General features: G+C 32.6%; 1 protein-coding gene across 1 annotated transcript in view; it reads right to left on the bottom strand.

Moving 5' to 3' along the window:
- Positions 1-2,938: 2,938 nt before the first annotated feature.
- Positions 2,939-27,353, bottom strand: part of LOC143390211 (cadherin-12-like) — an 88,156-nt gene continuing 63,741 nt past the window's right edge. Inside the window, 5 exon segments of the mRNA XM_076842734.2 lie at positions 2,939-3,630; positions 3,633-3,923; positions 6,561-6,812; positions 11,286-11,403; positions 14,871-14,992. Coding sequence (XP_076698849.2) covers positions 3,425-3,630; positions 3,633-3,923; positions 6,561-6,812; positions 11,286-11,403; positions 14,871-14,992 — 989 coding nt within the window. The 3' untranslated portion in view covers positions 2,939-3,424.

The following is a 27,353-nucleotide window of genomic DNA, read 5'->3' as shown; positions in this document are numbered from 1 at the left end:
TTATAGCTAGAATTTAATAGCCAATAAATTTCAGAGGAAGCTTACAAAACATTAGGGTGCAACAAATTAAGTTTACCACAGTGACCACTAGAACATTGAGAGATGAAGAAGGAACTTGCCTCCTTGGACATTACTAGCCAGAGACAGAATTTGGTACAAAAGCAATTTTATATTATTTCTAGTGTATCAATCACAAAGTTTCACTGCTAGATGTTGATAAATATTCTTTGAATAAAATCAAAGGTAGTATATTTAAAAATTTATAAGTAACATACTTACTTATATATAATATGTACATATATATTTCTATAAAGATACATATGCAAGACAATAAAATTATAGTTTAATTATAGTTAATAGTCAATATTTACCCATATAAATATAAATTATTAATAGTTTTATATTGCTTAAAGCTTGAATGAAGTTTTGTGATTGTTAATATAAATTTTTAAAAAAATTGACTGGGTTTCTGGTTCAGTGAGAGAGTGCTTGCCTGCTACATTGAGGTACTGGGTTCTATATTCAGCAGCACATAAAAATAATTTAAAAATAAAGGTATTGTGTCCATCTACAACTAAAAAATATTTAAAAATAAAAATATTGATATATTAAATCTCTTTTTTGTCATAGCATAAAAAGTATTCTGTAACACTTCTAATTAGTTAATACTAACAGATCTCTTTCCCCATATCGATTTTTCTAGTTTCCCATTGTAATGAAGATTATTTTCATCACTTTCTTTTGACATAATTGGGTGGTTGGCTATTAGAAATCAAATTTTTTTTTTTGGTTAAAAAAAAGGTTGCTGTGATGATCTGTATTGTTGTTATATGCCAAATCCCTATGCTGAAATCTATCTCCTAATTTGTCTTTGCGACTGCATTCAATGCTAGGGACCTAGAAGAGATAAGTAAGGTAAAAAAGAGGTTACATGACTAAGACCAAATCTAATATTCAGCAGGTTCTTTTAAAAAAGTAAATAAAAGTATAAACACAGAGCGAAGACAATGTAAAAACACAGAACAAAGAATTTATCCTAAAGCAAAGAGAAAGGCCTCAGAAGAAACCAACCCTCCAGAACTGTAAGGAAAAGCACCTCTTGTTAAGCATTTCAATCTTTGATATTTTGTTAAAGTAGTCCTACCACACAAATAGTGTTGAAAATGTAAAAGAGATAGATGTCCTAAAAATAAAATTTATTAATATGATTAAAATAAGATCCACAAGTTTCATACTTTGGCTTAGTATTTTAGTCACATGGTTTCACATAATCTGCCCCTCCTAATTTTCTTCACATCACATGGCTTCTGTTGAATTTAGATCCAATGATATTCCTTTACAAAATGTCAAATGCAATAATTTCTGCCAATAATAATCATTTCAAAAGGGAATGATATTGCACATTAACCTTCTTCAGGAGGTTTTTCTTCATTACATAGTGAATCATGTTGTGTGGGCAAATCTAGAAATTATCTTAATTTTTCTCTTGGGAAAGATGATGATATTATAAGCTTCCTAAAAAAGTATGTAAATATTTCCCAAAGTGTACTATATTAGAAAGTATTATACTACATGAATATTGTAGTTCTCAGGAATGAGACTGAAGTAAAAACTGGGTGATGAGTAGAGGAAAGCAAGTTCGTCAGTCATTCCTCAGAAGGAGAAAAGGAAACTATGCAACTGGTAGAAAGAGGAAAAAGATGGGAAATGCAGATTTGAAGGATCCCATTGCCATAGTATCAATAATAGATAATTTTAAAGTAAGCATTTGTGTGTGCATATGGCTGAGTATAATTTACCAGTTATTCATATTTCCACGTGATTTTCCCATATGTGAATTCTTGGTTTTATGATCTTGTAAATGTTAAATATATTCATAGATATTTTAAAACTAAAGTTAGATATTGATCTTAGATTTCAGATGGAACTACAACAACTTTAATTTTCTAATTATACATAGTGTTTATCTTTCAGAAGACACATTTATAGGTTTAATATTGAGAAATATACAACTTTAATTAGTTAATATCTGTTATGTGTATTTCTAAATAGTATACAATCCAGTTGAAATTAACATGAGTGGAGTTTACTAATATGCTCATTAAATTGAATATTTCTTAGGAACTTGTATCAAATTAAAAATCTATTTACAGGGAAGTTGTAAAGGATGATGAATCTGAGGATTGTTCTTTGTGAGATAGCAAAGAGTTAACTCTGAGCTGTAGTATAGAATGGCATTCACAAAGTACCTGTTAGGAAGTGCATCAGCTGACTGATTTTGCATTTGTGTCCCTTTTAAGATTTAGTCATTGGATTCAACATTCTGAAGTCCCTGACTTATTTGTTCAAAAACATAAAAAATATTTAGAGATGTATTGTACATCTAGCCTATGTTATTTGATATGTATTTTTTTCATTGGCCAAGAAAGAATCACTAGAATGTAATAAAAATCTAAGAAACTGTAATGAATTGCTCTTTCTCTATTTAAATTAATAGTTGTTGTTCCCTTTGAAAATATTCATAGAAATAGAAGCTGGCATTTTATCTACAACTGAGAGTTTAAATGATTTAGTGACTTTTTAAAACCAATTTTCACACACCACTACAGTATAAAACAAAACCAATATTTATTTTAATGCAATATTTATTTTAATGTAGCCCTGAGGCCTCCCTTTATAAAGAGGGATTTTTTTCCATTTCTTTTTTAAAATTTTATTTTTTTGGAAAAAACTAATATATTAATTAACATTTTTTAATATGAACTGATGTTACGATCAAACATTGCTTTTCAAATTCATGGCTTACATATTTAATTTGATATTATTATATTTATTTCAATTTTCTGAAAGGGTAGGAAAAGCAAATATGTCTTGGCATACAGTTTTAAAAAGAAACACCTTTGAATTATAAGAAGATGAAGATCAGAGTTTCCTTTTTGTCTCAAAAGGAATGAGAAGAGTCAGCAGGGTGCTATTGCTCCTTGAAGATGTCTTTGTTTATTCCTCTTTATCACTGAATCCTGCAACCACATCACAGCAGAGTGTAGGGTACACCACTTTAAATGATAAGAGTTTCAATAGGCACTTTAGTGGAATTAAGAAAAATCGAACACTCTTCCACCGTGATGCCACATAGCTATCTTCGTTGTAGGTTGTCATGTCAGTAAATCGTATTTAATAGGCCTGAGCTTGTCTCAGCGTGTTTCTGAAATAACAAAACAAAGCAAGTACATATTATAGGATTTATCTTGTGTCAACAGAATAAACCAAAACTGACAGTGTGATAAATACAGCCACTTGCTAGAAACCAGATCGTCAAAAGAATCCTGCATTATAAAGCCTGTGTGTGTGCGCACGTTGATGTCTACTTGTGTTGCTCCTGTTAAAAAATCTCTCCTCCTCTGCACCTAGCCTCCGCCTCTCCCTAAGTGACTTTGTCGGGGTTGTAGCTCTCTTGTTCACGGAACATGTCAGCAAGGACCTTGAAGCGCGGTCCCCAGTCCGCCAGGTAGTCGTAGTCCTGGTCAGCATCAGTGGCCAGCGAGTCAATGGAGCTGAGCGACCTGGCTAGCGACCCTGCGCCCTCGTAGGCGAAGGTGGCCAGCGAGTCATAGGGCGGGGCAGCAGGTCCAGGTCGTGCTCCTGCAGCCTCTGATGGATGAAGTCCCTGATGTCCATGCTGTCTTCCACCGGGGGCCTCTGGCGGGGCAGGCAAAGTGAGTCTGGCTTGATATCCCTGCGGATTTTGTTCTGTTCGAATGCTGTCGGGTTTCTCAGCACCCGGATGTCGAAGGCGTGTGTGTCCTCCTCTCCACCTCCTTCGTCGTCATAGTGAATAACGTTGTCTCTTATGTCTTCCTTGGAGGTCATCAAGGTAGCCTTCTTCCTCTGCCTGCGCAATGCGATGTACAGCACAACTATGGCTGAGAGGAGACAAATTGCAATTGGGGAAAAGAAGGCAGATGAGTCATTTATCATTCCAAGAAAGTTAAAATTGATCAAGGCATGCTGTTTCCAAACTTAGATTAAAAACACTACAATCAATAGGAGCACGTATGTGTTTATGTTTTTTTCATTGTCTGAAGTCAACAACTTTATTTGGAAATGATAACAAGAAACCACAGAACAGTTATTCAAAATATCATTTTTGCCCTTATATTTCCATATTTTAGATTTCAGTTTGACAAAAATGCCGGGGTGGGTGGGGATGGGGATGTTCTAACCATACAGAGTTGTAAGAATTGATACCAAAAAAAAAAAAAAAAAACTTAAATATCATCATCATCTACAAGATGTAATTATCATGGTTAATTTCCAAATTGTAGTATTCTCATTTGGAAATTGGAAATTTGTGTTTTTAATGAAATAAATAATTTTTTGAGGTAATCAATTAAAAATAATTAGGGGAGCAAAATCCTTTTGATTTACAATGGAAGAGTCTGGAAGACTCTTGTCATAAAACTAGAGAGTAGAGAAGAATACATCATGATGAAACTAGGTTATTTCACTTTCTCCAAAATTAGAGTCAGGGGATTGGAAGAAGGGAGGGAACCTAGGGAGGACTTCTGTACACTGGGACTTTGAGAGAAGTTTAGCAGCTCTGAACTTTCTCTATGACTTAGAGAATCCCCAAACCTAAGAGACTGTTGTTTGATTGCCTGGGGAGTATGTGAGAGACTGAAAGCCTCATAGAGAATTCCTGAATGCAAACTGGTTTAGGAGTCATCATGGCAATAAAGCAGACTATTATAGACTTCCCTGAAGTCCACCTAAAAGAAAATCAAGTAACACTGAATTCTTGGGCTTCCCATCAACTCACAAAGGAAATGAAAATTGCAGACCTAGTGAAGTCTGTGATTGGTTACAGAAGTCAAAGAATAGTGGATATTTAAGCAGACACCATGGAAAGATGAAGAGTGCCAATATTCACTACTCTGTTCGAGTGAATTCACAGCCTCTAGAATAGCACAGGTATTTTGCAGGCATTAGGAAGCATAGAATGAAGGAGTGCATGGTAGATTTCAGGGCTTTGTAATGATGAGCAGACATGTTACTTGCTACCCTGTTTCAAGGTAGCAATACAAATAGACCAATACACTCCCAATGTGCCTTCTCATTTTAATCAATTAGAAATAATTAGGGGAGCAAAATCCTTTTTACTTATATTGGAAGAGTTTGGAAGACTCTTGTCATAGAACTATAGAGTTCTTTCATCATGATTAAACTCGGTTATTTCTCCCCAGGCAATCAAACAAGTCTCCTAGGTTTTGGGATTCCCTAAGTCATAGGGAAAGTGCAGAGCTGCTAAATTGCTATGGAATTACTCTGGCATTCTAGTAGTCACAAGACAAATGAGCAGAATGAGAAAGGAACACTTGATTTGAACTTAAACCTAATTGATTATGTTCAATTCCAGATGTTAGAATTTTTTTGAATGTGCTCTTTTAAGTTTTATATCAACAGCACAAATAGATACTAATAATTATTTATTATAAATTATAAGGACATAATATTTCATTATGCTTATGAAAGTTATTTAGATGTAATTAATAATACACATGTAAATTGGACTACAACTTTATCATTCAAGACAGCATGAACATTTGTCTCAAGGCATGTTCCCACAAGGTATCATCGAATTCCTTACTCCATGTTCTACCTCCTACAAGTGGTTTAACAGTTTTGCTTTCTATCCTATAGTTACTAGAAAGTGTTCATCTTTTTCAGAATATTTTTTCCTAAATGGAAAATATGCATATACAAACTTATCCCACAGTGCCCACCAGTATATCTGTTGTAATTTGATTTTAAAGAAGTGATGCAAAATTGAAATCTCTCTGTACTAGTGTGAATATGGCAATAAATTAGAAAGTGAAATAGAAAAGCTGAACAGTTGATGGGAGAGGCAAAGCCCTGAAATTGGTTGACAGTCACTATCACAGAGATGGTGAACACATTTTACTTCAGTCCTTTTCCTTTGTTGTGTGCCTAGATATTTTAGTCAGTTTTCTTCAGAGTAGGAATAGTTAAAATTTTGATGTGAGGGGATGTGGGAAAATTGGAAGAAGAATTGCTTCTGAAAGGCAGTTTTAACTAAAGAAAATAAAATTTGGGGATTCCTTTATATTCTATTTCTTTACTGCCCTTTTCTTTCTTCTCTTTTCAGAATTTGAGAGCTTTTGTTCACCTAGTACATTTCTTAGAAGACTATAGGATCTTTTATTCAATTGTAGTAATACTAGAATATAAAATGAATTGAGAAATTGTTGCCAAAAAATAGATATTTTTAGAGAGAATCTTATTTTGCAAAGGCCACAAACTTGAAAATCCAGTTTTATATTTTAAATTATGTGATTTATGAGGGATTAAATAAAAAATATATCTCACAAAATATTGTAATATAGATAAATTATAACAAGAAGTGACAGCTCACTGAACAAAAATCTATTTACATGGTAAACTGAGAGGGAGAGCATGCCCGCTCTAGAAAGAGAGAGAGAGAGACACAGATAGAGACATAGGAGTGTGTGAGAGAGAACTTGATCAATGTTGAAACTAACCTAAAAGTATAATGAAACATAGTAGGATTGCAATTAAAGTGCCAGTGCTCAATCCAACAGGCAGAAAAATTGCTTCCACATTACAAGACAGGATGGTACCGTCAGAGTCACACCTACAAACACGAATAGTCATTGTGTTTGTACTGCGCTGGATAGGGTAGCTGCTGTCTTCTATTACAACAGGGAGGAAATACAACTCTTGCTGTCTGTGGCTGTATCCATTTCTTCTGGTTTCAATTCCAGCTGTGTTGTCTACAAAACAGGACATTCAGATAACATGGTTACTGTGAGTTTCACTTCAATTCTTTAAGTTGGTATCCACTAAGTATAAGAAGACCTTCTTGAATTGGTAAAATGCAACCTTATATTAGTTATGTCATATATCATCATGAAAACTGCCAGAAAAATAATCCTTAAAGAAGGAGGAAACACTAATCTTGTCTGCTGCAAGAATTAGCTTTCGTATTTGGAAAAAAATACAGAATGTTTTATGAGAAAAGAAGTCGTTGGGTTACTCTTTTTTCTTTTCTTATATGAAAATGTCATTGAGGAAAAGAATATTTCCACACATATTAGCATTACAAAAAATTAAAGCATTAATCTGTTGAATATCTTATATAAGAATTTATTCTTTAAAATTCATTAAAAATCTATTGACGGAGGCTATGGTTGTAGCTCAGTGGTGGAGTTCTTCCTTGCCTAGCATGTGAGTCATTGGGTTCTATTTCAGAACCACATAAAAAAATAATTAATTAATTAATTAAAGGTATTGTGTCCATCTGCAGCTAAAAAGATTATTTTTTAAAAAATCTATTGACTCTTTCAGATTAAACTTGTGATTTGTCCTGTGTTTTACATGGATCATTTATACATAAACAAATAAACATGTTTATATACAGACCCCCCATATTCACACATTCCATAGCCATGGATTGAAAATTTGAGAAAACAAGCAATGGAAAAAAATTTCCATTGCTATACATAAAGAGTAAAATTGACTGTTTATTTTTGTATCGTTTACATTGTGTTAGGTATAATAAGTAACATAGAGATGATTTGAATTTTTCAGAAGGCTGTGCACAGATTATGTGTAAATACTATGAAATGCTTTATAAGAAATTTGTATTTCTGAAAACTTTGGACTCTATGGGTGTTAGGGTCCTGGAATTAATCCATAACATACCAACAGACAACTGCAGGTATGAGTGTGTGTGTGTGTGTGTGTGTGTGTGTGTGTGTGTGTGTGTGTATGCATGTGTAGGTATTTAAATGCTTTCACTCTTGCACATCAGATAAAAAAAGAGAGATGGAAAAATACATTCCAATTATAAATGTAAAAATACATAACAATTTGTGAAAATCATGAACTATTACCACTTTAATGTAATTACAAAGGAAAATCATTTTAACTTGAATAAAATTAATAGTAGTGATATTTGTAGAAATAAAAGACACCAAAATTCCATTTCATATAAATTTAATTAATGTTTCAATTGAAAATATTATTTTGCATTCATTTGCTCTTTTCTTATATGTTTCTATACATGAAAGCATAAATTTTAGTTTATTTGAAAACTCTTCATTATTATTTCCAATAAACTCCCCCCAAATGTTTTATTTTTACAAATAAATTGACATGTAGTTTATTATTTATCAATATATTAACATTCATAATTCCCACTTGAAAATAGATTTAAAAATTAGAAAAATATATTACTCAATAAAATATAAGTCTGTTAAAAATGTTATCATTTCCATTATGTTACATTGTACTGTTTGTAGATACTCAATGGAGCCAACAGAAGTTACTGAAAAATGGAGTACCTTGATGAACAAAGTATACATGTGATAAGATCAGGGTTTGTTTTGGTAAGATTACTTTGTTATTATTGCAGACATAACACTTTAAAATTAAGAAACAAAACTTAAAAATGCCAGGTGTCTACTAGGATACTCCCAATTAAATTTATGTGTCAAATGATTGTGGGGACAATAAGGATAGAAAAGTGGAGACTAGTCGAAGCAATGCTAAAATCTTCAGCACTTGATGTTTTTCTACATGAATCTGAGGAAAAGGAACAAAGATTAAGTGTTGTAACCTGAGTGAAAATAATTAATAGTTTTATTTGTGTAGCAGTACTGAGGATTGAACTCAGGAATGTTCTACCTCCCAGCTACTTCCCCAGCCTTTTATGTTTTTATTTTGACACGGGTCTCGCTAGTTTGCAGAACCTCAAACTTGTGATCTTTCTGTCTCATCCTCTTGAATAATTGGAATTACAGAAATGCACCACAGTGTCTAGAATCTTTTGGGATATTTAAAATATTTATTTTCAATTTATTATTTTTTGAAAATAGATTGCATGAAAATTGTACATTGTCAATAGTGAGGAAAAAAAAAGATACAGTAAACCTCATTTCCCCACTTAAAACATTTTCTGTACCCTAAAAAGTGTACAAATATAGCTTGCAGGAAAGAAGAGCAATAATTGACATTAAATTCTGTAGCAGGTATATGTGCAGTCTATAAGCAAACACTGCTCCTGAGACCAGTGGGTCTGGTCCATATTATCATGATTATCTTGGTCTTCCAACAAAGATGGATTAGGGGGGCATAGCAGATACTCAGAGTGAGTAAGTGATATGAGCGTCAATCTTATGATCTGGAAATCTGATTTGTCTGCATTATATTCATGAATTAAACCAAGGGCATCCTGCATTGGGCTCTATGAATTCTTTCTCCATCCTCTTGTCTTCATCTTCACAGCCAGTCTCACACGATAATGCAAAGGTGCCAGGACTAATCTTTTCTCCCTCTCATGTCTTTTCCATATTACATAAGACTGATCTTCCCAAAATGAAAATCTGAACATGTTATACTGTTGCATAAACTTTTCAATGACTTATAAAATTACTCTATTTGAATTACTATACCTTTAGCTTATTTATAAATAGTGTGAACATAATGACCTGATTTGTTTTGGACAGCTCTATTTTAGATGGGTTGCTCTAACTGAAAACTATAAATATTGTCTACTTCTGTTCTCAGAAGTGTTACAATTTTCATGATAAAACATGTGCTTGTTTTATTCATAAAATCCTTCAACTTTGGGGTGCTGTTTCATGTACAGCTGTTCTTCAGTCATTCTCACTCAACTTTCTTTGGTGACAATACATGGGTACTCCAATTTCTTTCTCTAATTATTTAAAGCAAACCCAGTTTTCTCAAAACATCCTTGGGCGTCTACCAATAATCACCATCATTATCATCCCATTATAATTTAAGTACTTAGTTCTAGAAACAGAATTTATTAAAACTTTAGCTTCTCACTACCCAATATTATAAAAATTGGCATTTTAATTCTTATTTTTTAGCATATAGAAATTTTGAAGCCAGGAGCAGTGTGGCACATGCCTGTAATCCCAGTGGCTCAGGAGGCTGAGACAGGGGGATAACAAGTTCAAAGCCAGCCGCAGCAAAGGCAAGGCTCAAAACAACACAGTAAGAACCTGTATCTAAATAAAATATAAAATAAGGCTGGGGATGTGGCTTAGTGGTCGAGTGCCCCTGAAGTTTAAACTCCAGTGGTCACTTTATTTATAAAATCAAAAAAAAAAAAATTAAGAGATAAAAATGTCAAAGCAAAAAACAAAAACAAACAAAAAGGCAAAAAAGCAAAACTATAATTTGCAATTACTTAATAGAGAACACATAAACCTTAATATAGACAGTTCCCAACTTCATGGTTAAATATTTAGTCCATATGTTGTATGAAAGCATACCCATAGTATGAAATTGTTACCCTTTTCATTTTTAGTATGATATTTAAAAATTGCATGATATATTCCAAACTTTATTCTAATATAGACAATCTGTTAGATGATTTTGACCAACTGCAGATTAACAAACTGTTCTAAACACATTTAAGATAGGATATGCTAATCCCTGATGTTTAGTAGGGTAGGTATATGATATGCATTGTCAATTTAGTATATTTTCAACTTTATGATGAGTTTATGGAGACATAATCCTATCATACATTGAGAAGCATCTGAAATCCAGTATTCTTTATGTTTTTTGTAGTGGATATAATCGTGTCACATGCAATAGTAATAGCAGAAGTAGTAGCAATGTTGGCCAGAATAGTAGTAGAAAGTAAGTGTAAACATGGTATATGAGGGGATAACTAAAATTATAGTGGCAGTAATATATTATAACCATTATGTTTTATACTTCGTATACTTGAATTTAATACAAGTAGGGTGAAGTTCTCATCGTTTAGTACAATTTTCTGAGCGTCAACCATTTTGGTATGGCCTGGGAATCATTCTGATTACAATATCTACATTAGTAACCAGTGCTATACTGAGTGTTATTAAAATAAAACAGATACTATAGAGTTACCTATTTGTATGTACAAGAAATATGCATGGGAGCCAAAGGATATATTTGATAGGGATGACTTTCAATTTGTCTGGTAGCTTTTTACATGCATGGCTCATTAAGAGACATTCCTTTGTATGGTGGAAATACATTGGCCTTCTAGATAGATCCATATAGATTAAATATTTAACTTATTACTATTTAGGCAATGTTGGATTTCTCATATGTGGATTTCTTTATTTTACAAAATTGAATGCTTTTAGGAAAAGTATTGATTCCTCTATGTGTGCCCTGTGAAAAAGCTACTTGAAAAAGGTAAATCTTTAAGTGTTTATACTTACTTCTGAAGTCACGGACTGTAAAATTTGGTTTGATGGCAGCCTCAGGGGATAATCTAAAGGAGAACTGCTGCCCAGCAGGTGAAAGATCACGATCTTCAGCACTGACTATCTGAATTATCTGAAACAAAGTTAAGATTAAACTTGAAGTCAATCAGTTTTGAAAGGAACTTTACATAACAGGTTTATAAATCCATTTAATGAAGTATGCTACAGAAATTATACTTTTTGAATTTATTTCAACAGGCCAATTACTCACACATAATTTTTTTAACAATTTTCTAAATGTTTACAGGTTTTAATAGCTGGCTCAATTATAGGACACAGGTTAATTCTAAATCAATATATGTGAAACTGAAAAGCTTAACAGCATTGAAAATTCTCACTAATAAGCAAAATGAAATTAAAATGTACTTGTTTGCATTTTAAATTAGATGAATTAAATTCTTTCCAGCCTAAACATGAAGCTGCTTACTGGAAACAAAATATTTGATTATCTAAAAGTGCTAGAAATAGCAAAATTTTAGAACTGTTGTTTGTTAGAATGAGTTTTATTTTCATGTATAAAACAATGGGAAACAAAGAAAGAATGTGTATATTGTTTCTGTTGTTACGTTAATTTTCCTTCATTGGTTAGGAACAAAAATATGTTTTTATAGATTTCCATAATAAGCATTACAATCTCTATTTCAAAAAATGTTCTTCACTGTCACCAAAAGTAGCACATAGTCTAGTTAAATTCCTGATATTTCAGTAAGATGCTCTTAAATTTGAAAATAATCAAAAAGTAATTTCTCAGAGTCAAACTATAACATTCATAATTCACTACATAGATAAGCAAGTTACAATGGCTTTAAGTGATTAGACAGTCAGCTCAGTGGTAGAGTGCTTACTTAGCATGCACAAGAATATGGATTCCATTTCACCAAAAACAAAACAAAACAAAAAAAAATCAGAATGGCTTCCAGGCACTTTTGAATCAACATATCCAATAGCTGTGTGCCAGAAAGACTAATTTCAGGAAGCATGTGTGGGAAAAGACAAAGGATATGTGCTGATCAGTGGATCATGCTTTTGAACTAAATTTCAATCTGGCAGAGGAAGACGTTATATTCAATTATGGTAACCTGCCATAATTGTGTAAAATATTCATCATATGGCTGATGCTATTAAACTGATGCTTTTGATTTTTGTTTTATTTCTGGTTTTTATTCCTGGTTAAATCCAGTCTCCAGACTACAATTTACCTTCCCATATATTTGGGCACACAGAGAGATACCTAAATAATGGATAGATGAATCACAGTTGTTATTGGCATTTATGTATCAGTGCAGCATTAGTAACAAAATTAGGGATTTTGGATTCTAGATTTGAAATTTTAATTTCTTACCATAGTGCAAACTCTTTGCACAGAATTTATTTTCCTTGTATAATTGTCATAAATGAGACTTTTATAATTCATCATTAGACAATGGAATATGATAATTTAGAAAGAATCTTGATACATATCCTGAAAAATTAACTTTTTTGACTCAGACCAATGTACTCCAATCATAGAATTTCACCCCTAAAAGTTCTGTACATTACTTAGGGACCAATATTTGATTGTCAATTTTTATTTTGTTTTCTTAATGTTGTTAGCTAGTGCCACTATTAAATTAAAAAAATATTTAACAACAAAATATCAAGAACATATATTTGAAGAAAGAAAATCATCTTAGGACAGCATATAGAAAGTATTAAAGACATTCATTTATCTGGAAACGTTATTTGGATAGCACTGCCCTGAAGAAAATAACTCTCACATAAATTTTCACAGGCTTACATAAGACCAACTTATTCCCTACTATTTCTCTCCTTTTTAGAAAAGTACACACACACACACACACACACACACACACACACACACACATATATATATATATATATATATATATATATATATATATACACACACATATATGTATTTTATATATATTCAAGAATAATCCAGAAGAGAGAGCTATTTGCTATGCATGGTTTGTAGGCCAGGGGCACTATAGTTGGGTACCCAAAGCAGAAAATGGCAATATATCACACACCCTGCAAACTCAAGGGACAGTTCAGCACTGTGCTTTGAACATAAGTATTGAGGAGTAGGACACAAAAACCCAAAAGATATTTTTTGATATAGAGTTCGCAAGAACACAACAGATTTTTCACTACTTTGTCCACAAATAAGAAAATCTCTATTAACATGGACTTGTATCAGTATTTCAAATCTTTTACTTTATTAGACAAATAGAGCTAAATAGAGCTCTGTTCCCAGAGGCTAATTTCATTTGGAGCATTATAAGATTTTGATTAGTCTGATATTATTGATATTCCTATGTATCCAGAAGACAAAAAATGGCTTTTTTATATACTTTGGCACAGTGGAGCTCCTCAAAAGTGAAAAAAATAGTTAATTTGTAGAAGTTTTGTAAACTTCTTTTAATTTTCCAATTATCAAAAAAATTAATTTATGCTCAAATACTTATGTAGCATCTACTATTAAAAACATTGGAGCAGAACAAGCGAAACAGACATCCATATTGTGGATGCTTTCAAGGTGATAAGGTTTAATCCATTCTGTGACTATTATAAATTAATGATGCAGATTTCTTATTTGAGGTAACATGATGAAAATATGTAGTAATGTAATTCATTTAGTGATTTCCTCACATCATCTATGAATGATTGGGACAACACAGTCAATCTAGAAGTCTCCATGCTTATGAAAATGTAACTTTACTCACCAAAATGGTGTCTGCTTGACACATAGAATTACTGAGCACTTGAAATGTTACTAGAGTGAACATGGGCTCTAAATTTTATTTAAACTTCATATAATAGTTATATTGATAGTACATATCACTGGTGCACAGCTTTTGGACAAATAATCTACTAAGTAGTATTACATGCGCAAATTGAAAGACAGTAAATTTTAAAGCATGCCCTTTAAAAATATTGTTTCAAATGTAAAATTTATTTCAAGAATTAAAACTCATTCAATTTACCTAAGTAAGTGGTTATGTTATTTAAAAGTGATTGAAGTTTACATCAATATATCAGCATAGAGTGTTTGCTCACAGTTAAGTTCTTTAGAAAAGCCACAGTAAGAGAGTACAAAAATGGAAGAATGCATAATCCAAAGAACTTACTAGGAAATCAAAACTTTATTTCCCATGGGATTATTTTCACATCCATATTCACCATAATCCACTCAAGTTTAATATCTCTTATGATTTATTTTATGAGGACTTGTTCTGAAATATGAGCATATGCACATGTATATATGTCTGGACTTAGAGTTAAAAATATGCAAATATGATGTGTCTTTAAACATTTTTTTTGGCATGGGGCAGTGGGTTCTGGGATTGAACCCAGGGTTTTTTTTACCAATGAGTTACATTTCACTTTTCTCTTTTTGAAATAAGGTTTCACTAAATTTCTGAGGCTGACCTCAAACTTGTTATCTTCATTTCTCAGCCTCACAAGTCAATGAAATTACAAGTGTGTACCACCAATAGTTTTATATACTCTTGATTCACACTATTTCTAAGATACCTGTCCTGGTTTTGCATTTTCACAGACGGCTGTCTCATATGGCACAGATATTTCTGGAGGAAATTCATTGACATCTAAGACATTAATTAGTATGTTGACTTTGCTGGTTAATAATGGATTACCTGTTGAAACATAAAAACATAAATTATGATTAAAATTGTTTTAGTTATTCTTTCTTCAATAAAGAACATCAGTGCAACACTGATGCTTAGGTGTCAGAACACAAACAATGCATATTACCAGGGTTCATCCCTGAAACTCACCATTAGGTAAGACCAACCACTTAGCTGGCATTTTATAGGTTTAGGGCATTTCTGGTGGAATGACTTACCTATCTTACCAGGATTAGTTCACAAGAGTAATCTTTGCCATTAGCAATATTTTTATTAGATTAAAAAATATAGTTTTCTAAGTTTTATAAATGTAGTGAAAATTTTACTCTCTGCCATGTTTTACATCATAAATGACCCTTTTGAAATTAATCATCTCAGAAGTTTCTTCCTGAATAAAACAATGATGAGTATCAAGAAGAAAGAGAAATTGATTTACATAAGTTATAATTAGAAAAATAGCTTTAAGGGAGTAAAATCAAGGAATATCATAGAAAGCTAGGATATCCTGAAATTAATTGTTGATTATATGAAAGAAAAGAATAAGCAAACTTTTGTTAGAGAATAGGTTCTTTCTACAGTATCAAAATAAATCTCAACTGAAAAGGTATCAGTTAAAATCCCATCACAGGGTTTGGGTTCAACCTAATAACTTACCCTTTGCTACCTGTCATTTGCTGAAGTATGCTCTAAATAATTTATTACAAAACATAAAAGTATTACTTACAAAACATAAAAGTATTATGTTATAAATAATTAGTTTAATAAATTATAACATAATACTTTAATATTTTGTAAGTTTTAGCTTACAACATACAAAATTTACCTTTAAGAATTTAAAGATGAATCAGTTGTCTCAAATTTTCAAAGGTCTACCCAGATCACACAGCTAGAAGAATGGGGAGTTAAAAATGTAAGTCCAGGAGTATGAAAATTGAAAGACGTATATATTCTACCATACATTCTGTCTTGATTCTTCTGTAGAAGAAGTTAAATTCTTCTATAGTGTTATTGAAAATTCAAAATATTCTTATACACCTCTATCTGGAAAGCTTTAAAGAAATGAGTACACAAATATTTTGAATGACTGATTGTCATAAGTCTATAAAATTCAGTAGAAAGAAATTTTAAAATGTTGAATGTTAACACAAAAAATATCTACACGTTGCCATATGTCACTGTGAAATCTACTCATGTATACCAGTATGGACAGAAAATATATGAAATGAGGATACTTGGTGTAATTATGAAAAATATGTTGTTAATCTTGAAGAATGATTGTGAAAATACATATGATGTAGACATTGATATTGGTGAAAGCATACTAACTTATTTGATAAGAAAAACTTTGGCTTAGTTTTCAAAAGTTATTGAACCTTTCTTATTCAGTTATTTCACTGAGTTTCCCCTTATAAAACACAGGATATCAATAATTCCTACCTCATAGATTTGTTGTATTAAATAAGATGATGTTTTACATAACTTTCAATGTTTTGGTGAAATTCTTATTATTCTTATGACCAGTTATATTCTGTGGAGATTAGCTAGAGACAGTTATTTTATTAGTACTTACATTTATGTAGTGCAGAATAGGGATAAAAGTCAGTAAATTTGCTAAACTTGGTTTAAATTTCTAAAGAAACTGTATATCAACAATAAAAATAAAACAAATGCTTAATACTTTAAAAAATAAACAATGAATCAACAACATTCTAAAACACATTATACAGATTAACTCATTTATGGTTCATGGTAACTATTATATAGACACTATCATCAACCCTATTATGCATATGGAACTCTTAAAAAAATTGGCGAGTTGTGACTTTTCCAAAAACCACAATTGAAGGTAAAAATGCTGACTTGGAATCAGATGTTCTGGCTCCTTAGTGCTTCTCAATTCTATTATTTATTATTATTTTTAAAAAGCACACTGATAATTATACAGCCACTTAAAATAGATAAATAATTTATATTATGTCTTAGATTTTGCTGTTAAGAAGAATGACAACCTGTTCAACATCTGGACAATGGGAAACAGTCTACTTCCTATTTTACAAGGTAAAGTGGGTTCAAGTCCAGAGCCCACATGAAGAGGAGAATTTCTGTTCCACTTTTTTCTAGGGTAGGAGTTTTATTTCATTAGGTTAGAATGAGAGGGAATTTCTTCAAGAGGAGACAAGTCTTATCCCTCAATTGTATTTATCTTAACAATCTACTTTTATAATATATAAAAAGATTATCAAAATGAATTCAGGCCTACATTCATTCATCAAAAATTCTGGGTATTCTTTGAATTATTGAATTATTGCCCTAAAATGTCATTTTAGTTGATGTTTTCTATGAGTAAATTTTCACAAAAAAACATCAATACTGTAATAACTTATTATTAATAATGTTTCCCCAGGGGATGCTTTAAGTGTTTTAACTAAGACAAATCTTTGTTGTGTGAAACAATTCTGTGCACTGCAGGACACCTAGATTTCCTGAAATTAAATGTCAGAAGCCAGCATTGCAAAAGCCATAAAATAAATGTTCAGTCAAAGATAGAGGAAAAACAATAAAAACAGCATGTTCATATTGCTGAAAATGAGTAATGGGTTTATGGATTTAATTCTGTTATTTTTTCTCTATTAAATACATTTTTAATTTTTCATAATTAAGGGCTTAAAAACAATATACTGAATTCCTTAGTGCCAAGCTAGGTAAAAAGAACATCTCTGTTTGAGAACTACTGAAGTCTAATAAGCCTTGAAATTTTGCCATAGTATATAATTTATAAAAGTAATGCAGCATTCTTTCATTTAGGTATATAATTTACTAAAGTATGTTGACAAAGTAATGACATATTTTCTTTCTGACCCATCTAATCTATATTTCACAGAGCAATAATGAAATTTCATTTAACTTTGATTCAGCAAGAGTATAATGACCAAATATTTGACAACAAAATTATACAGGGTTTAGTTATTATTTAATACTTAAAAAACAAATTCAATTGTTGGCTTAGTAAACATTAAACAACTGATGTCACACATAATTGTGATGTTCCTAATAGACTGTTTAAATTTCCATTATCATTAGTCTACTTTGTTTATATTTTAATTATCTGCTAATTAATAATTTGTGGTCCATTTATGATAACCAAGATATAATTCTGGTCAGGTGCAGGGTGCACATATGGCTGCTTTGAAGGCTGAGACAGGAGGGTCAAACAAGCCTCAGCAATAGCAAGGCACTAAGCAACTCAATGAGACCCTCTCTCTAAATAAAATACAAAATAGGGCTGGGGATGTGGCTCAGTGGTTGAGTGCCCCTGAGTTTAATCCCTGGTACCAAAAAAAAAAAAAAAAGAAGAAAGAAAAAGAAAGAAAGGAGAGAAATAAAAGAAAGTATTCTGTATTTGCCTCTCATGCCTTCAAAATATTTTGTCAGATGTTTGTCCAAATCCTAAACGATATTGCAGTCCGTTCTCATGCTCACTCAGTGAATGAGAATTAGAATTGCTTATTCATATTTAAAGTACAACTTTAAAATAAGGAAAAAGAAAAAAAATTACCAAAATCAGAATAAAATAAGAAATATATTTTAATCATAAACAAAACAAAATATTGTAAAGAAATATGATAAGTTATTTTATTGCAAAAATAGTAAAAAAAATATGGTCAAATTCTTATAAAGATTCAAATGATCAAAACTGACAGAAGAAATAGGAAACATTTCTGTTCCTAAAACAGGTATGAAAATTTAGGTATGATGAAAAATCTCTTCACAATTAAAAGCCTTTTTCCAGATGTCTTTACTAGAAATTCTATCAAACGTTTAAAAACCAAATAGTGTAAATTCTTCAAAATAGAGGAAACATTTATCACTTGATAACAAAGCCAAACAGAAACTTCACAAGAAAGCAAAAGTACAGACCAGTATATTTTATAAACAAAGGCCTTTACCCCCTAGCTCAGCAACAGAACCCACTTCAAGCCCTACCTGGGCGTTACCTAGTGGGAATGGGCAACCCCCTGAAACCCAATCCTTGCCTTATTTGGGTGGAATATTCTTGAATATCTTTTCCCCAATAAACAGAAAGTTTCCCGTGTGCTCACTCTTTTGTCTTTCCAGGGCTGGAGCTGACCCTTGGGTTCACCGAGCTGAGACATCCTGTCTTATGTTTCTGTGATGTGTGGTTAATTAACCATTTTCTTAGTTATTGATAGAGTCAGCTCCTTTGATCCCTGTTCATCGCCAGTCCATCTAGGTGGTGATAGGAAAGGGGAACATTCTCAAGGCAAAAGCTGAGTTGGTCCTCTCAGAGAATAAGAATATTTCCTTTCCTGTCTTTAATTTTATTGGGGATCCCAGGGAAGTTTCCAGAGAATCCTACCTAGGTCCACCTCTTGTCTTGACTGATAGCAGGATGACATTGGACTTTCAAGTCCTCACTGTCATCACAACTGTAGGTCACTTTGGACCAAGCTGCCTGTACTCACAGGAAGCTGTTCTTATAGATTCTATGATTTGGGTGGATCATACTTTTCATCCTGAGTTACAGGATCTGGTATGTGTAAAAAGCCCCCCTTTTCAGAGAGAATAATTTGTATTCTAATTGGCATTTGGGTCTGCATTTTTCCTTCATATAATAGATAGTGTGCTGAGGACTGTTAACATATTCTGTCAACTTAAGCCAGGCAGGACTGCAGGTAAATTGGCTTTTAAAAAAGAAAGCATGTGGGAATTAACACAATTAGTACATTTAATAAAACTATTCCCTTCATGTTCCCATAACTCTAGTCTGCCTGTTATCAATTGGAAATTAAATCAGAAATCTTTTTTAGAAACAGGTCACTAGTGACTATTCTTTATATATAACATTGATAATCCTAGATAAATAAGACTGTTACCTAAAGAGAATGTAAAATTCATGTAACTGTACTATTCTCTCCCAGGTCTTCTCAGTGCCAAGTGGTTTCATAGAGAGAAAACCGAAGGCGATACATTTATGGAGAGCTCTCTTTTACATAGTACCTTGAGACTCTGTACCAGATTTAAATTTGCCATAGTGTCCTAGTGATCTACAAAATTTTAAAATTTTATATCTATGAATAGGTGAGAAAATGGGCAGAATCTTCCCTAAGATTTCTGCAGAAGCCAAAGCAGAATTCTGAGTCTCCTCAGTGTTTTTATCAAATCCTGAGATCTGAGATGTCTATGAAGGAACTGAAGAGCAAGAAGGCATGCTGCCTGAGATTGTCCAGGCAATTATCACCTCTCTTCCACAAGTCACCTCATAATGCACTCCAGCCACCATGCTATGGGGAAACCCCTTTCAGAGCCAAGAGAGAGTTTTGCAGTATTCAGCTCTGTAGATACTCAATAAATATAGTCAAATAATGCAACATTTCTTAGAACCAAGTGAGAAGTCTAATACAAAATGTTTTGAAAATTGTAAAGTTCTAACAAATACCAGGTTCTGGTTATATTAATAAACATGGGAGCTACTTTGCTTCCTTATTTAAAAATGACAAGAGCTTGGAATAGCTATATCAGTGAAAATTCCATTTTGTGATTGTGTACTAAATTATAACTACAATCACTTCAAAATTGGAATTATAGCCTTTTATACCAAAAACTGAATTATAATTGTACAAACTGAGTATGATACATGTAAATGAGTGAATAATAAAGGCTTTCTTTGGCTTTCCTCTTTAAACCAGTTCACTTCTAAATTGCAAGTCAAGTTAAACTATGTTTAATAATAGCTCTGTTTAGTGGTGTGATCTGCAACTAGACTGAGCAATCCATAAAAAGGATTTAAATTATTCATAGATGCCTATGGTAAAGTCAAATATTACCTTTTGTGCTTCTGGTTACAAAATGTGATCTCCAAAGGAAAAAAAAATCCCTAACAATACCACTAATCTTTTTATTTTTCATAATGAAAACTGTATGAAGAGTAATATATATATATATATATAAATTTAAAATAATATGAAGTATTAGATACTTTGAATTCCTTGAGGACAAGAACTGTGCCATATTTATCTTGACATTTAGAATATAACACAGTGCTACTACATGATACTCAATTAAATATACAAACAAATAAATATAGTATTAAAAACAGACTAGGCTGAAAAGCTAAAACAGCTTCTATGGAGTTGACAAGACAAGAAAACTGTATGGATCATGCCCCACTGATTCCTTGGTTCTCAGTGTATGTTCCCTGAATTAATCCATGCTTAATAAAATCTATACACCTATCAATTCTATTTTACTTTTTGTAAAACCATTTGTAATATAAAAGGTTATTCTCAAATTACTGCCTCTATAATAATTACAACAACATTAGATTAATATTTTATGGTCAACAAAGAATAAGAAAAAATGCTAAACATCACTAATCATCAGGGAAAAAAATCAAAACCACAATGAGGCATTTCATCATCCCAGCAAGAATGCTGTCATCAAAAGACTAAAGATAACAAGTGCTGGGAGAAAATAGAAAAAAAGGACCCCATGTACATTGTTGGTGGGAATGTAAACTAGTACAGCCATTTAGGAAAACAGAATAATAATCCCTCAGAAACTTCAAAATTGGGCTACCATATGATATAATATTTCCACTCCTGGGTATATACACAAAGGAAATGGAATAAGTATGTCAAAAAGAAAAAATACACTGCCACGTTTACTGTAGCCAAGCAAAAGAAACAACAGAAGTGCAACACTTGATAAATAAATAAAGAAAATTTGGTAGATATTTACAATGGAATATTATTCAGCCATGAAAACAAAATGAAATTCTATTACTTATGACAATAAAAATAGAAATAGAGATAATTATACTGTATACTTCAGAAAGCTAGAGAAAGGATTCTGTTTTCACCATAAAGAAATGATTAATGTCCAGGCAATAGATATAGTGATCCTGATATAAATATTACACAAGTTCAAAGATTTTGAGATATTACTTGTTATTCCACAAATATGTATACTTTTTAGACCTTAATGTATTAGTTAAAGATAAATGTAAATAAAATTAATAAATGAACAATAAGTAATTTGAAATATTTGAATTTTGAAAACACATAAAATTCACTAATATTAATTTTATAATAAAGATGATTTTATACCAAAATTAATGAACAAATGTCCTTTGGTAAGTAATTAAATTTCTGAAACACCCAGTTACAGAGATTTAATAAATCATTAATAGTTTATATTTCTATGTAGTTTTCTTTCATTATAATCAACTAAGATGCAAAAGCAATAAGAATATAATGCACAAAATAATCAGTTGTGTTTTAGCCTCTTCTATAATTTCTTGATTATTCAAAATGTGGTTTATAGCTCCTAAAAATATTTGTTCATTTCTATGCATTCATGTCTTGTTTGTCCTTCTACCTCCTCATCATCTTTTTCTTCTAAGGGCACATTTTCAGTTTACTTAACTTTTCTTTTTCATACTCACTTATAATCTATTTTGCTGATAAACACATATATCTACTGAAATCGAACACAGCACCTCATACATGCTAGGTGAGTGTTCACCACTGAGCCTCAACCCCAGCCCCACCAAATATATTTTTCAAAGCTAAATTGTTACTGAATTATGACAAGTATACACAAATGATGGCAATGATTTGTATGAGGAGCAAGCATATTCTACCCTTTATGTTCAAAACTAAGCTCAGAGTTTGCAAAACACCATTATTTCTGTTTCTCTGTTCTACATCAGTTTACTGCACCCCTTACTCCTATCTCCTACCTGAAACCTGACCCCTAATACTGATGTCTCACTCCCCACCCTGTATTTTAACATTAAATGAGTTTCAATTTTCATCATTTTAATCTTTCCATTTTCATCCACTGTCAACGCTTCATAGAACACTCAAGTTTTTGTCTTAAATTATAACAAAATTATTTATTAGCTTTTTCTACTGTTCTACAAACCTGCTTTTCTTAAATCCTTTTAATTATTCTTCAATCAGCATACATTTTCAAAAATACAATTCATACTTCTATTTCATTTTTTCAGCTTTTACCTCTTCATAATAATATTGAAATATCACATAGGCTGGAACAGAACACAAACCTTAATTTTTTCTCACCTTGATTATCTTTATTATAGGGATGAGAAAAGTATAGGGAAAGAGACTGCCGCAGTCTCTGGCTGGACACAAGATCACGAGCCACTCAAACAGGAACAAACTTTATTTGAAAGAACCGCCAATAACACGTCCGCCCGGGAAGCTTCCCGATCCACCCACGCGGCGTTCTGCCGGTCCCTTCCCAGCATTCCAGCGCAAGCGCCTCCCCGGAATTCCCTCCTACTGCACTTTCCCAACCAATGGGAACTCTCCAGGAGTCCCGCAGCAGGAGTCCGGTATCCATATGAATGTAATTTTTAACATAATCATATCATCTCAATGGCTAGCTGGCATCACCTTTCAATCAAAAATGCCATGCATCATAGCATCATATTAATTGGCTGTGGCTCCCAGCATCTCCCCCCTTCTGTTTATTTAAGCAACAAGTAATGTGGCTAGGGACCGTGCCTGTTAGGTTTGTCCAATTCAACATATGGTTCTTACCCATCATTGGAAAAACTGACCTTTAGGCGTCAGCCTCCTGTCTTAGGTTGATACCACTGCAATTGGATCATACCCGTCACTGACTACCGGTCCAGCATATAGCCATACTTGTGGATAGGCCTATGCACCAGTGGGGGGGTGAGGTTCTTTGCCTCACCTCTGTTGGCCCCCAGATTTGGCCTTGGTGCCAGTGGGGGGGTGAGGTTCTTTGCCTCACCTCTGTTGGCCCCCAAAATTAGACCATCACTAGTAGAAGGGAGGAGGATACAGAAATGCCACAACACCACATCAATTGACGACTCCTAGGGAAAATTGCATCACTGGTGACACATCAGCAAAGATACGCCAGCATTACCATAATTTGTTGTATCAACAGATAGATCACAGTGCATACAAGTGATACATAGTCCAGGCAAGTTTTGTAAGCAGTTCAAAGTGGAGGAATCTATCAATATGTCCATTTCCTCCCAAGATCATTGATGTATCAGTTTATACAGTTTGTTGTGATAATTATCGAAGAAGTTGTAGTTTGGTTTCATCTTTGTCTTCACCGGCACTGGGATGAAAAATAGGAATTCTGACAATGATGTTAAAGAGAGAAAGAAAAAAAATGTAACATTTTAACAGGTACTAAGAAAACATTTTTTTTTAGAACAATTTACATTATCTTGAACAGAATTATTAAATATAATGAAAAGGAAAGATGAAAATAAACAAACAGATTTGTTAACCTGCTTATTTGTACACATATTAAAATAATTTTTAACAGCTGTTTACCCAATTTAAATTAAACCATTAAAATTACGTGAATAATAAAAAGTACTTGGATCCATTTTTTTATGAGCACTCCTCATATATGATCTATGGACATACGCACATATAGACATATAACACAAAACAGAAGTGTGCACATATAACATACAACACATAAGACAATAGTAAAGGCCTTGTAGTTTCACCTAGGTGAAATCTCCATTGCAATGTTAAAAGCTCCACAGTTAAAAAATAAAACTGATCAGAAAAACATCAACCTAGGTCTGTATGAGCTCAAAAATAAAATAGAACCTTATGATATGGAAAAATGCAATAATAAAATAGATATTGAAAAAAGCATCCTGGTTAATCAGTCGCAGATGTAAGAATGGCCAAGCTGGAGTTCTGGATATCAGCTGTTATGGATTTGAGTCAAATCATCTTCTTTTTGATCTGTAGAAATCGTTTTAGTTAGTCTTTCTGGAATCCAAATCGGCTGCTGTTCTCCCTGTGGAAACACGCAAACAGAGCCCCGACTCCAGACAATTACTGGGTCAGGACCTTTCCATTGTCCTGTTAGAATATCTTTCCAAAGAACTTTAGGCTTATGCACATTTTTTGGATACATATGCCTTTCCGCAGCACTAAGTCCTGATGAATCCAAATTTAAAAAGTTTAGAGTAAAGAGGGTTATTTTAAGTTTATCTTTGGGGGATATATACCCCTTTCCAATTCCCTCCTTTTGTTTTAATAAGTACATTTTAATAGTTTGATGAGCTCTTTCAACTATGCCTTGTCCCTGTGGATTGTATGGAATTCCTGTTATGTGAGTAATGCCAAATGATGAGCAGAATTGTTTAAAAGAGGTAGAAGCATAACCGGGACCGTTATCTGTTTTTAACTGTTTTGGAACGCCCACAGTGGCAAAATTTTGTAAGCAATGAGCTATAACATCTTTAGTTTTTTCTCCGGCATGAAGGGAGCCCATCAAAAATCCAGAAGAAGTATCAACTGTAACATGCAAATATTTTAATTTTCCAAATTCTGGCAAGTGTGTGACGTCCATCTGCCAAATATGGTTAGGTATCAGTCCTCTAGGATTGACTCCAAGATTAACTTGTGGTAAAAATGTCACACAATTTTGACATTGTTTTATTATATGTCTGGCTTGTTCTTTAGTTATTTTAAAACGTTTTTGTAAAGTATTAGCATTGACATGAAACCTTTTATGAAAATTTATAGCTTCTTCTATTGTGGAGAAAATATGTATGTCATGTGTAGATTTATCTGCTAATTCATTGCCCAAACTAAGGGCTCCAGGCAATCCTGTATGTGCCCTGATATGTCCTATAAAGAATGGATCTTTTCTGTCCCAGATTAGACTTTGTATAGTGGAAAACAAAGAGAAAACAGTAGAAGAAGGGGAAATCCTACCTGCATCTTCAAGGGATACTATAGCATTAACTACATATTGACTATCAGAAAATAAATTAAATACAGAATCTTTAAACATCATAAAAGCTTGTAATACTGCATTAAGCTCTACCTTTTGAGCTGATTGTTTGGGTACTAAAAATGTAAAAGTTTGATCAGGGGTAACTACTGCTGCTGTACCATTATTTGACCCATCAGTGAATATATTTGGAGCATTCATGATAGGGGTCTTTCTTGTCATTTTTGGAAAAACTACAGGATGCTTAGACCAAAAAGACAACAAAGGATTAGATGGCAAGTGATTATCAAATGAAACATTAGATTTACACATGATTATTGCCCAAGTATTTAACTCATTGGCTAACTCATCAATTTGATCCATAGTATATGGAGTAATAATTTTATTGGGAGAAATCCCAAACACTCCCTTTGCTGCTTTTATTCCTTTGAGTATTAATTGTCCTACAGCCTCAGGATATCTAGTAAGAATAGTATTAGGAGAATAAGATAAATGTATCCACAATAATGGACCTTCTTGCCAAAATACTCCTGTAGGAATATTTTTTGTTGGTAGTACAATAAATAATAAAGGCAAACTTATATCAATTCTATCCAAGTGCATATTTTCCATATATGTTTCAATGATTTTTAATGCCTTTCTTGCTTCAGGCGTTAACATGCGGGGTGAATTTGGATCTGATGGACCTTTTAGGATATCAAATAAAGGTCCTAGCTCTCCTGTTGGTATGCCTAGATAAGGCCTTATCCAATTTATGTCTCCCATTAACTTTTGAAAGTCATTAAGTGATTTGAGTTGATCTACTCGTATTTGAATTTTTGGTGGACGGACCATGGTTGAGGATAACAGAACTCCTAGATAATTAATTGGAAGATTTAATTGTACTTTATCTATTGCTATCTCTAGATTATAACCTTTTAATAAATTTGTAAGTGTGGCATAACATTCTAGCAGTGTGTTTTTATCTTTATGTGCCAATAACATATCATCCATATAGTGAAATATTTGTAGTTCAGGATTTTGATTTCTAAGTGGTTGGATTGCTTTGTTAACATAAATTTGACACATAGTTGGACTATTAGCCATCCCCTGAGGGAGTACTTTCCACTCATATCTCTGATCAGGACCTTCATGATTTAGTGCAGGGATAGTAAATGCAAAATGTGGACTATCCTCAGGATGAATTGGAATTGAAAAAAAACAATCTTTAATATCTATAGCTAAAACATACCAGGTTTTTGGTAAAGCAGACAATTGGGGAATCCCTGATTGAGCAGGTCCCATAATAACCATCTCATTATTAATGGCTCTTAAATCTTGTAATAATCTCCATTTACCAGATTTCTTTTTAATAACAAAAATGGGAGTATTATGGGGAGATATGGAAGGTTGTATATGTCCTTTCGCTAATTGTTGTTTAACCAGATCATGGGCTACTTGTATCTTTTCTTTAGTCAGGGGCCACTGAGGAACCCACACTGGTCTTTCTGATTTCCAAGTAATTTTTATTGTCTCAGTGGCCCTTTCTGAAAATCCAACCCATGTCTGTCTGTTCCTTGATCTATTTGAATTGGTG

Source organism: Callospermophilus lateralis, unplaced genomic scaffold (assembly GCF_048772815.1).
Source record: "Callospermophilus lateralis isolate mCalLat2 unplaced genomic scaffold, mCalLat2.hap1 Scaffold_227, whole genome shotgun sequence".
NCBI classification, from domain to species: Eukaryota; Metazoa; Chordata; class Mammalia; order Rodentia; family Sciuridae; genus Callospermophilus; species Callospermophilus lateralis.
This window is presented reverse-complemented; position numbering and strand designations above follow the sequence as displayed.